The following is a 12,336-nucleotide window of genomic DNA, read 5'->3' on the forward strand; positions in this document are numbered from 1 at the left end:
CCTTCTTGACAGAAATGTGCACCACACAGACTCTGAACAAAGCTCTGACGCCTGCTCAGGATTGATTTGAAAGTTTCGTGACTCTCCTTCCCTCGCGTTTTCCCGCCTCATCTCACTGCCCCTCAGCTGCTTTCATATGCTAATAAACATGCAATTGTGCGGGCCAACAGCCTGGAATTTCTCCCCACAAAAGAGACATGGAGATGGAAGGAGAGAGGGGAGAAAGGGACAGAGAAAAAGACCAGACTGGGGTACTGGGGTGACACACAACAGAAGGCTCAAACCACTGGAAAAACCTCTTAATATTAAGAGGTGACGCTAAACATTATTTTATTAAGACTCTATTTGCAGTTCATTGTTTATAAATATTGAGGACAGATGATAAACTGAATGCTGTGACTGCTAAATCGGCCAAACATCTGCAAAAAAATATTTTATTTAAATTAACACAAAAACAAAGAAAAGATTTGCTTTAGAGAGCCAGTATTGTGTCTTTTTTTTTAACTAATATTCGAATTATGTGCACACTATAAGTAAAGAACTTGTTCATTTCAAGGATTATTTTAATCCATCTAGGTGTAGACAGAAAAGGGCAGAGTTTGGGCTGATTTCTGGAACAATCTCATTATTTCTGGACCAAATCTTTAATAAATAAGTCCTATAAATGTTCTATAATTGTGACAAGAAACTTGCATCATTTCTTGCCAACCCCAGAAAGCTCCACCACCTCACCTCCCCCTTGCTGTGTTGGGTGTGGTTCATCAGTACAGGGATGTTATGCACCAATGAGATAATCCACCCAAGGCTCTTCCACCCCCCCATGTAAAAAAAAAGAGGCTATGAGCCAGAGGCATCTGAACAAAGACCGGACATGCACCCAGACAGTCACCTCAGCCAACCCCTCTGAGACAGAGAGCAGGTGGGCCAATTAGGGTCCCCTGGGTGTACCACCGCCCCCACCCGACTGCAACCAATGTGTTGTATAATTAGTTTTCTCATCTATGAATTATTAATCCTGGTTGCTCTTTGAGGATATGGACAGTGTTTGATTGTGTTAGTGTGCCCTCTGACACAAAAACGCAACTTTTCAACCCCTCAAAGTTTCATTTTTGCTATATTTGATTTTTTTGTATTCAATACTGTACATGCAAATTCACTAGTATGTTCTTTGGACCTCCAAAGCAAGCAGTATGAGGTCTTAACTCTTAAATTTGGAAAAAATAAAATTAAAAAAAAATCCAGAACAAATTGCATATTAGCATAGCATACTGGGGTAACATTAGCTGATAGTCACTTAGCAGCTAAATTACCCACATGCTTGCATTATGAATAATTTGGGCAGCGTTTTTTAATAATAGGATTGGGGAATTGGGATAAATCAGAAGCTGACACTTCTAGTTTTGCTGCAGGAAACTGTGATCTTTTATGCATCATTGTTGACATCAAAGAAGCCCGTTAATGGACTTTCAGAACCAATTCTTCAGAAATACATGTAGATTTTGCAGCAGATCCTAATAAAAAAGCCAAGTGTAACTGGATGAAATGCATCATTCTAAAAAGAAAGATGCATTTCTCTTATGGGTATTGACGATGACACAACCCCAAAACTTGAGTAGAAAATTAGAAATTAAATAAAATACCTTATTTGCTTTTCACCACCATAACAGTTATGGAGGTAGTTATGGTACCAGCTATGGTCAGAGGATAAAGATGGTGGAAATCCTGCTTGTAATGTCAAAGACAGAAATGATAAATGCTGTTGTCAGATCAGAGAGCATTTATCAAGCCTGCTGACGTATGATGAAGTTGGTAGCTTTGTTTAGGTTGTTTTATCACTTTACTCCAAAGAAAATGTACATTTTAAAGCAGCATTATTGCCTACTGCTGAAAGCTGGACAATGTTTTCGTGTGTGTGGTTGTCTGTTTTCAAGACCCCCCAGTCTTAGAAAGGAATCACTGAAAACACATCTATAACTAATGGAGACAACCTGAGTCAAGGTGGCCACAGCTAATGAACCTTACAGATATTGAGCTAAAATTTAGTGTGGTAGTAGGTTAGAGCCTTCCCCAACATGTACTCCGAGCACTCACAGATCATGCAAGATCTTTGTTTAAAACTTCGGCATTAACTGTTCGAGTCTGCAAAAAATCTCATGAACTACTGTACAGATTTTAAAGAGACTCTCAGAAGGTAGCCACTGGATGTACATATAAACTGATTACCTTTTGGAGCTGGTTACCACGGCTAATTGATCTTAGCCAACATAAAAACAGCTACAACTCAGCCACTTTAATGGATATCGAGCTAAAGTTGTGTTTTTGCACGTCTTGCATCTCTACAGCGAGACACGACTCAAAAGCTTTATCTCATAATGTATTAATTAGCACAGTTTTATTTTAAGACAGAGCAGAAACAAACAAAATCTGATTCAGAATGATGCTTTCTTATTTTTGTTTTATGGTTTAACTTTGATGACAAAGGTCTTAAAAAGGATGGTTAAAAAATAGAACAACAAATATCTCGTGCATGTCATCATATTAATAGAGCCTTGCAGGTATTGATGGCAGTGTTGTTGGTTCCCTGGCTGCTCTTTCTCAGTCTCACACCATGTGTTAGCCCGTAAATATTTCATGAGGCCTCGGTGCTACGCTGCTGGCGCACAAAGGCTGTTTTCAGCAGCAGCTCTCTGGAAACAGAGGCGTATCAGTTCGGCCTGGGACACAAACAATTTTCAGCGCAGCTAAAATTAAAATAGGGGAAGGGGCCACGCCGCATTGCTCAGCGCGGCAAGACTTCTTTACTCCTCACGTCGGACATTCCATGGCAAAATGAAAAAGTCGAGAGAGATAGTGGGGAAAAAAAGGCATGAAACAATGAGCTGTCTGTGCAAATGTCCAGAGGAAAAGCCAAAGAGGCATGTCAGAGATATGACATGTTTGTAAGGAGGCCAAGTTGACTCCTGTGCACAGAGACAAATTGCTACATACTAGATAACATGACAAAGAACACTTTATGAGAGACAAACACCCATGATGCTGTGTTCAGATGCTCATGCACTTACATCATTGCCTCGAACACTGACCCTTACACATTGGGCATCTCATCTATCGTACTAAAAATGTAACCAATGAGATGCATAAATGCTTTGGTGTATGGCACTCACACTATAATTTTTTTTCATCTTAGAAGTGAAACAAACTTATAGCCAATCCCTCAAGAAAGTTGTCCCGAACAAAGAGGCACACAGCCTAAAATCCCATAAATTAAGCTATAAACCGCTTGATGTTGTTGAGTCTGTATGAAAGCGCAGGGACACCCAGAGGTCAGCATGCCAAGCACTCCATGGTCTCCTGTTCCACGCTACACTTCTGAATGAACGCTGGCTATTAATAGCCAACATGTCAGGGATGCCTTTCCTGGAGAACTCCTGAAAGCAACAGCAGGCAGAAAATGAGGGGGAAGCTCATAGGAAGAGTGAGGAGAGGTGACCTAAATTTGCTCATTTAAATAATGTATGAAAGCCTACTTGCTGGAGTGAGTATCCTACAACTAAAATTACCTATAAAAAAAAAAAGAGCAGCAGATTAATTCCAAACTCTTCTGGTCAGTCTGATTAATCAATGCAAAACTGACCTGATTGTTCCAGGCGCAGTACAGATTGCATATCAGGCTCCAGTTGTTCCTAATCATACAGTCCAGAACTTGAAGATGAGACATTTACACTGAAAAAAATACAAGCTGGCTGGACACCTGCCCCTCAGCTGTGTGTACCAAACCCCGCTGCTGCTTCCGGAGGCGCCCCGCTGGCAGCGATGCTCCACAAAGCCGCCTCGACGGAGGGAGGAGAGAGCGCAGGGAGTCGAGACCGAGTCATCAGCCGAAAGCAAAGGGTGCACCTCCGCGCCCATCTGCGAGCCCAGCGGGTATCCCGTCAGCTGTAGCCGTCAGCCCAGCCACGCTTCATTTGCTGCGTGTTAATGATTCATGCTGCACCTTAACTTAGACAATTATCTCAAATAGCAGCAAGAAAGAGTTATCAGCAATCCGGCAATTCTTCAACGCAGAGAAGAGACATTGTCCCAGTTAGGTCGCACAAGACAAACTGCGAACCAGTGCTCCTTTCTCTCCTCTCAGCTTGTTGTGCCTCCCCATGCTCGTCTCTGCAGCAGTGCCAGGCAGAGGCAGCTTGGGATTCAACGCACCAAAAAAAATCCCTCCAAATCAGCCTGCATCAGGCCGCAATGCAGGGCACAGCCTGGGACAGGATGATTTCTACCTCCTCTGACTTCTCCAACACCGTCTCGTACCTCGGGAGGTTTGAAGTCGTGCTGCGTAAAAACGACTGAGCTGCTTCAAACTCTAAATCTGACTGCTTCTGCACTACTACGGCGATGCAGGATTCTACGCAGCCTGTATTGTTTTTTTTTTTCTTCTCATTACTCTGCAAAAAATGTTCACTCTACGGCAGGAGGTAAGCAGAGTGCTGCAACCCCCACCTCTGCAGAGCAAAGTCTCACATCAGAAATACAGAAGCAGCTGACAACTTCCTCTCATTGTCGTATCTACATTAATATATAAATCTTTATGGCACAGGAAAAAATTCTATAATTCATTTACTTTGTAGGAGAACAGAATAAAGAAAGATTTACTCAAGATACTCCAATCAGTTTTCTACACCAGTTCTGAATTCTCATATTTAAAAAGCTATGACTTTTTAATGAAGTGGCATGTTCAAAATGAAGAACTCCCTTTTAAATAGGTTAAAAACCCAAACCTGCACCTAAAAATATTTCCAAAGCAGTGTTTTTAAGAGAATTTCCCTAGCAGCTACTTCTTTCTGAAAAATGCTGCGGCTTGTTTTAGCTTTTTTCAAATTACAGCTATCGTTTAAGTTAAAAACTATCTCACGTTGGAATAATCCAAAGCATGAAATCCCAAATCAATAGGTCATGACTGACTGAGAAAACCACTGTGACATCATGCGGCAGCAAAACCACCCCCTGCTCCATCACAAGCCAGGAATAGCCCGGTAAAAAGAAAAAGCGTTTGCCCTGCCCCCACAATGAAGCCAATACAACCCAATCAATTCGGATTTATGGATCCCGTGGTGCTCTCACACGGTCAGGGTATAACCTCCCGATCAAAACAACACAGTTTTGTTGCAATGACGTAACCATCTCTCTGAGACAAAACAAATAAGCACGACAGGAAGGAGAAATTTTACTGCACGAAAGAAACACAAGGTGACCGATATATTTAGATACTGAATTTAGGTCAACAGTTTGATTCATTTCAGTTCCATTTATTTCATTGTTTTTGGAGCAGACGCTCACTGATTTTGTTCTTTGTTGATGATCATTAAATATACAATTTCGCCAAAACTGCTTGTTTTAGCTGACTACTAAAGACCAAAATAGCTGACATGAGAATATCTGCTGAAAAATGATAAAGCAATGGGGGCAGTTTGAAGATATTATCTTTCATATATCTTTAAATGGTTTGCATCACACCCGCGACCCGGAATGGAGAAGCGGTTAAAGAAAATGGATGGATGGATGGTTTGCATCACATCCAGTCTTATGCTTCGACGGCCAAACCAGCCGAGTCTCCAGGAACACTGTGGATCAGCTGCCCTGAGACTTCTCTTATCATCCATTCATGAAACCTTTCCTTCATCTGAGTGCCCTTGTACATTTCCCCTGATGATACTTACAGGAAATAATGTGGTTTCCTGCCAAGCCCAAACCCACAGTCACACAGCAAGGCTAAGATTGGTCCTGATAATGCTCAATTAAGAAACACACTGCTATTTCACGTCATGTTATACTGTTATACAGGGGAAAATTCTTTGCGATGAAGTGGGTTAAACCATTTGAAACGCGTGACCTTTCAGCTGTGCATCCTGCACAGTCCACACTCTCATTATCTGCCAGCTATGACAAAGAGAATTGCATAATCTGTGGCTTGTGAGGCCTGTAGGGTGTGAAGTATGACATGAGGGAGGGGGAGTGTGAATACTGCCACGAGAAATGTGCTCTGCAGATAAACTGAGCCTGTGGGCAAGTCACACTCACAGATGACCAATGTCATGTCTCAGAGCCAAAGATAGAGCCAGATAAGAGGCAAGTTCTGACAAGAACCGTGTTGAATTTCTCACAGCATCCCGACCTTCATCCTCAAACTGCCCTGCCTCTTTAAGTGTCATTTCTTCCCTTTAGTTATCAATGAGACGCCAAACCAATCGGTAAGAAAAGAAAATTGACAAAAAACACAAATGTTGGCTAGAAGTGTCGCTTTATACACATTAGAGATCGAGAACAGATCCTTTAAAGTGCAAGTGCTATATTATAAACCTTCACACCACCATCAAATTCACATTACATACTTGTTTACATATAATTCTGTGTTTATTTGCAGCAGTTTGCTATAGCACTGTGGTGCAGCCTAAATAAGATAATATTTCTGCTGGAAAATTCATGTAATGCAAAATTAACAGCAATGCAAAGTCTTAGAATATAGCATTTGTATGAACCTTTGAGATTTTTGCCATTTGAATTGTTTCAGCAGCAATCCACTTTCATATCCGTCTCACTCTTTCAAATATATGAACCATCCATTTCAGCCTATCAATCCTCCATCTATGCTTGTGGTTGAAAGAACAACTTCCTGTGCAACAGCGCTGTGGCCATGCTGGTTTTCAAGCAGCAAAAAGTTGTGCCAACCATGAATGCTCCGCCCGCTCCACAAGAGGAAAAGATAAAAGTTGCCGCCCAGCACACACATGCAAACGCATTCTGGATGACCTTAATTCAGGACGCAGCGTGTGCACGGATTTTGCCTCGCCCGGGAAACAAAACGGTAAATCTGATTCTGGGAAGAGACGCTGAAACACACGTTCCAGTCTCAGTTTGACCAGCAAAGCATCATAAGCTGAAAAAAAAAGAAAAACCTGTATTCAGAGCCCATTTTATTCCATTAACACCGACAAGTCAGGTCTGGGTCTGTGTGTTGTTTTGTTAATGTGCTGCACAAACCAAACTTGCCTCTCAAACGTATGCAAATCTAAAGCACCATGTCTGGTTTGACTGATGAGCTGCCACGGCTGCAAATGCTAATAAATGTGCAGTTTATTTATTCTTTGAATAATCTCACTTTTAAAATTAACGTCTTAGCTTGTCACCTTTCATGCCAGAGGTTTAAACTAAGATCATCTTATAATGAGAAAGGACATTTTGGTCAAATGTTGTAAAAAAAAAAAAATGGTTTGCACAATCTCAGGGCAGCACTGTGACATCTCTTGAGACATGTTAGCACTTGGAGTATATGTTGAGGATGACTCTCAGCTACTATTACGCCCAATCTTAGTTCAATATTTGCAAAACTGACTGAGTTATAGCCATTTTTGTGTTTGCTTAGATTGATATGGTGAGGCATCCATCTTGAATGAGGTTGACTCTAAAAGTTAATCAGTTGTAGATGTTCGTCCTGTGATTACTATCTGAAAGTTTCATTAAAATTTGCCCAGTGGTACGTGAGATATTTTAGTAACGGACAGGAAAGCGAAGACACAGTGATGCAAGCAAAAATGTTATTGTCTGCCTATCATCTCTAGCAGTAAGTGAACTAAAGGTCCCCGAGTAGGAAATCTGAGTTGTTGGTTTTGGTTATTTTTTTGGACATGTTTGACTGGGAATGTCTTGGACAAAAAAAAAAATGCTATTCTTAGCTTCCACAGAAATAAAAAAAACATGGCCTTATAGAAGGAGCTGACCGCTGTTGCATTCCCCGACTGACCAGCGCTCACAAACACACTGTGTGTAGCAGGATTCAGAAGGATGGAGACAGCAATTCCAGTGCGGTGATTCCATTTTTTCCCCTTTACCGTTCATCTTTCCATGGGTTAAATATAGCATCACTGAAAGCACATGGGAATAGAGGACGGGTGAAAGGCAAGCATGTGGATGGGGAGGGAGGGGGGGAGAAAATGAGCAGGGGGGTTTATGAAGTTAGGAGGGGTTATATTTAGTGCAAAGCAGAGAAGCTCGCTCAAAAGACCGCTGCTGGCCTCATCCTCTGCGACGAGTAGATGTAGTCGATATATGCAGCGACGGATTCGTGTTTTTTTTCCTCAAACCTCCTGAGATGTAAGGAGGCTCAGCTGTTTACATCTATCCTGCCCATATGAGTGTGGCAGCAGGTTGAGTGAGGATAGAAATTGTGAGTGACACGGGGAATCAGGCGTTGCACATGGGATGTTTTTCCTCTTAATGATCAGAGCAGCTGGGCCTAAATTACCGCTTTGTTGCTTGCAATCTTTGGCAATAACAGGGTGGGGTGGGCCTGTGTTCGCTCCAGGGGCTGTCGTAGAGAAGACACCCCTCAAAATCTCCCTCATTAGCGAACCAAGATGATGCAGGGGAAGCTGCGAGGGGCCTCGGCTCCTATTGGATCCTAAAGGGACAACGGTGAAGCGCTGAAGCTTTTAAAAGGCACTCACTGCAAACTATGAAAGCAAACATAAAAAAAGGATATCCTGAACTATATCAAAATGTGCAGTTTGATAGAGTTTACTCCAGTAGTTTTCCAAATATATTGATACGCAGTCGACACTCAACGTAAACAACACACTCAGCTGAATCCACTGAAAACTTTGTGGAAGCTTGAGCCATTAGGCTAGCCTGAAGAGGTAAACAAATATGGCGGAATCAGACAAGCATGGGAGTCCAGGACAACAAGCTCAGGTGGAAAGGTGAAAGAAACAGAGAAAAAACAAATAGGACAGGTCCCAAGAATAAATATTTCACTTTTAAAGACTGCATCAGCTGTCAAAAAACAAACAAACAAAAAAAAAACAAGTATCCAGTGCCTCTGAGTAGTGCATCTCAGCTCGCTCAGAGGCGTCGTCCGAAGAGAAAATCCAGTTTTACAGCCCTGCTGATGTGTTTTGGATTCATTTTAGTTGCTCGGGCCTAACAGCTGGGAGTTCATGAGGATGTGGTGGTTTGAGTTTTCCGCAGAGAGGGAGAGTTAAGTGTTGTTGTGGGAAGAGGTTATTAGATTGCTGAGATAGATACAAGGTTTAACTCACCATGGTGAAACCTAGTGCAGCAAGAGAAAAAAAAAAGGGCTCCAAGATTGTATTAGTTTTTAAATTTCTCTGAAAATCCACCACCAATAAAACATAAATCCCTACTTTTACGTATGCATTTGTTCTGTTTACTAACCTCTAACAAACGTTAATCCTGTTTCTCTTGAAGGCTTCCATTTATTTATATTTTAAACCAAAAAAAAGAGAGAGTGAGCAGATAATGTTTGCATTGAGCTCTTCTTTGACTCCATCAACCGTTTCATGAACCCCAGAGCTGTCAGGATGCTGAGTTACCCTGTTACCAAAGATTTATGTCATCCATCCTCTGCTAGTTCTGACATAGTAAGAGGATTACAGCCACACACACACACACACACACACGCACATACACAAACACACAGTACTGTTACCATTTTCAGATGATGGATTAATCCAAAACAAGCCACCGCTGCCTGGCTGGCCTGTATTGATGATTGCTATGATGTAACCGCTGAGGCTACAGGAAAAGGATGAGCTTGACAATGTGCCATTTTTTTTTCCCCCAAAGTTTGGCATGCAGACCAACAAAGGACCCCAGTAACATCAGCGCCGCAAGTATAAAACTCTCTTTGTGCACTTAAACAGTTGTCGGAGAGGGACAAAATGAACCCCGTCACCCCCGAACGCTGGCAGATGTGCCGCAACACTTAGCTCACGCTCCCAGTGCAAGGCACTTCTGAGGCATGTCACGAGAAATACCTTTAAAAACAGTCCTCGCCAGGAAGGGTTTTCAAGCTTCAAGCAAGCAAACCCCTCGTGTGAGCATTTCCCACATCAGAGCAACACAACAGTCGGAAGTGGATGAAAATAAATCAAGCATCAGGGGTGAAATCCACATCATGTCTAGACTTTCTGAAATCCGAATTGGTTCAATAGATAGAAGGCAGCTGGACTTCTCCTGTTTCTTGAAGATGTTTCACTTTGCATACACAAGGCTTCCTTAGGTCTAGACTTTCCAAAAGCTTATTTAAAGTGCAATGCATATAAACATATAAGCTCTAAGAAAAAAAGAAAAGATAACATAACTGGCACGAACTTTTAAACCTTCACGCTGAGTCCTACCTGACACGAGGACGTTTGTTTGTGCTCTTCATTGTCCTGGGGTGAATCACTCCAACGTGCTGCCATCATTTCATTTCAGACCACGGGAAAGGGGAGATGTCCTTTAGAGCCCACATTGAGATGAGGAGTATGAAGCCCCAAATTTATTTAGAAAAAAAAACAAAACAATAAATAAATAAATGAAACAAAAAGGAAGGAAATAAGATCCTAATCCACACCGTCCTCCTTCTTCATGTTCGTCAGTGGCTGAAACCTGCATGTTTGCAAAAAACAAAAAGCCACAGTGAAGCAAAAACCCAACTTTGAGCAATGTAGATAATTATCTATTCATACTTAACTATATATGCATTGTAAAATAATCTAAAATGGTGTTTTTGGACTGGTGAGCCCAACCAAACACAATTTATTACTGCAATAATACATAATAATCATCCTAAGAACATCCAGAATGAAATATATTCCACAATTATAACCATTTAAGTCATTTAATAAGGACTTTAAAGGTAAAGTTTTTTATTTAGATTGCAGAAAAACACCCACAAGCTGTAATGTGATGTTGCTTGAATGATGGCAGGTGTATAGGCGAGAATTTTTTTTATTTATTAAGAAGTTATGACGGATTAAAACGCCTGTCAGGTTATATATTTGTGATGTGCACATACAACAGTAGCATAATTAATGACTTTCTATGGGAGGAAAGTGCACAAATATAAGGCATTTATACTGATTCAATGCGTAGTATATGAGACAAATGAGGCATCTAATAAGAGCTGCATAAAGCAACTAAATCCCCGTGTTTGTTACTACGAGCCCTTGTTGACAAATAGGCGGACGACAGGTTGTTGCTGTAATTGCGAACAAAAACCTACCTGTTATAAATGGCCGAAAACGTCCCCAAACGAGCCAAAAAACACACCGTACATTTTTCCCGTGGGGAGAAACGCGCTTTCCAGCTGCCTCCGTCGAGCCAGAGACGGGTTAAAAAGGCTGTCAAGAGATTATAAAGCGGGATATTCAGTCTCCTTTTAGAGGCGCCCCGACTGACCGCTGACGTTCACTACCTGTTAGGAAAAAACACGCTGAAAACCGCTCGGTAACCGCCCGCCGCGAGGCATTCCTCCGTCAGGGAGACGCGGCGGAAAATAAACCCGCGGTGTTCATTCATGTCCGCGCATTTGCGGGGCGGAATTCGATGCCAAAATTTCTCCAAATAGAGACCCCCCCAAAAAAAAAGAAAAAAAAAAAAGAAAAAAGCAGCGTGCACTCCTTCGTGGTCCCGTTTGGCGGCGCGACAATCTGAACGCACACACACTGACGAATCTTCTCCCCCGACCAGGCTGGAGCTCCGCCCCTCCGCTTGCCCCCGTCGCGGGGCGCTGTCCAATCGGAGAGCCGTTTTAAATTTGGAATTCAAAAGCGGGCCAATTGGAGGCGTTGTTACATAACAGCTTCAATAAAGAGTAGAAAGCTGGTTCATTCTGGTCACCACCTGAAAACCTCTATTTGCTATGGCAGAATTACTTCTTAATAAGTTTGTAATTGAAGCGAATTTCAATTTACATTAATTTATGTAAAAAACATTTTATCCACTTTACCACATAAAGGAGGGCAAAATCTGTATTTACTAATTGATTTGTTTACTACAAAAGATATAACCTAATGCATAACTCATTTGCTTTATAGGTATTTATAAAAAATACAAAATAATAAAAGAAAGGTTATCCTTAACTACATTAAATAGTGCACTGTAAAGGAGATTACTCCAGGAGTTTTCCAGATGTGATGATATAAATTCTGAAATGCAGGTAGGCACTCAACGTAAACAAAACACTTGACCGAATTAACTGAAATTCACAAAGAAGCTCACACAAAGAAACAAACATGGAGGATTTGGACATGCATAGAATCAAGGATGTTTTGGTGGAAATGCAGGAGTGAACCTGCTGCTAAACAAAAGAGGAAGAACGAGGAAGACAGCTCCTAAGTATAAATAGCATTTTATAGGGCAGTGGAACAAATTTGTCTCATTGGTTACATTTTCCAGAAAAAACGGTGAAATACACACCGTTTAGACGTCCATTTCAGTTTAGATTCTTTTAAAATACCTATCTGCATAATTTACATGACAAATCTGAGCAAAATTATG

At 41.5% G+C, this 12,336-nt stretch overlaps 1 protein-coding gene across 2 annotated transcripts in view; it reads right to left on the reverse strand.

The window, feature by feature from the left end:
- The window catches only part of LOC108230378 (rho GTPase-activating protein 21), a 78,400-nt gene extending 66,900 nt beyond the window's left edge, over nt 1-11,500 (reverse strand). The window contains exons 1-2 of one of the 2 annotated variants that reach the window (XM_017406477.3): nt 11,060-11,500; nt 10,191-10,443 (exon numbers count right to left, since the gene is read on the reverse strand). In XM_017406477.3, the coding sequence (XP_017261966.1) occupies nt 10,191-10,259 (69 nt within the window). In that variant the 5' untranslated portion in view covers nt 10,260-10,443; nt 11,060-11,500. Of the gene's footprint in view, nt 1-3,634; nt 3,746-10,190; nt 10,444-11,059 lie in introns of those variants that run through there. The other variant, XM_017406476.3, reaches the window with a different exon arrangement.
- Between the last annotated feature and the right edge of the window lie 836 nt (nt 11,501-12,336).

The sequence above is a fragment of the Kryptolebias marmoratus genome, linkage group LG21, assembly GCF_001649575.2.
Source record: "Kryptolebias marmoratus isolate JLee-2015 linkage group LG21, ASM164957v2, whole genome shotgun sequence".
Taxonomy (NCBI): Eukaryota; Metazoa; Chordata; class Actinopteri; order Cyprinodontiformes; family Rivulidae; genus Kryptolebias; species Kryptolebias marmoratus.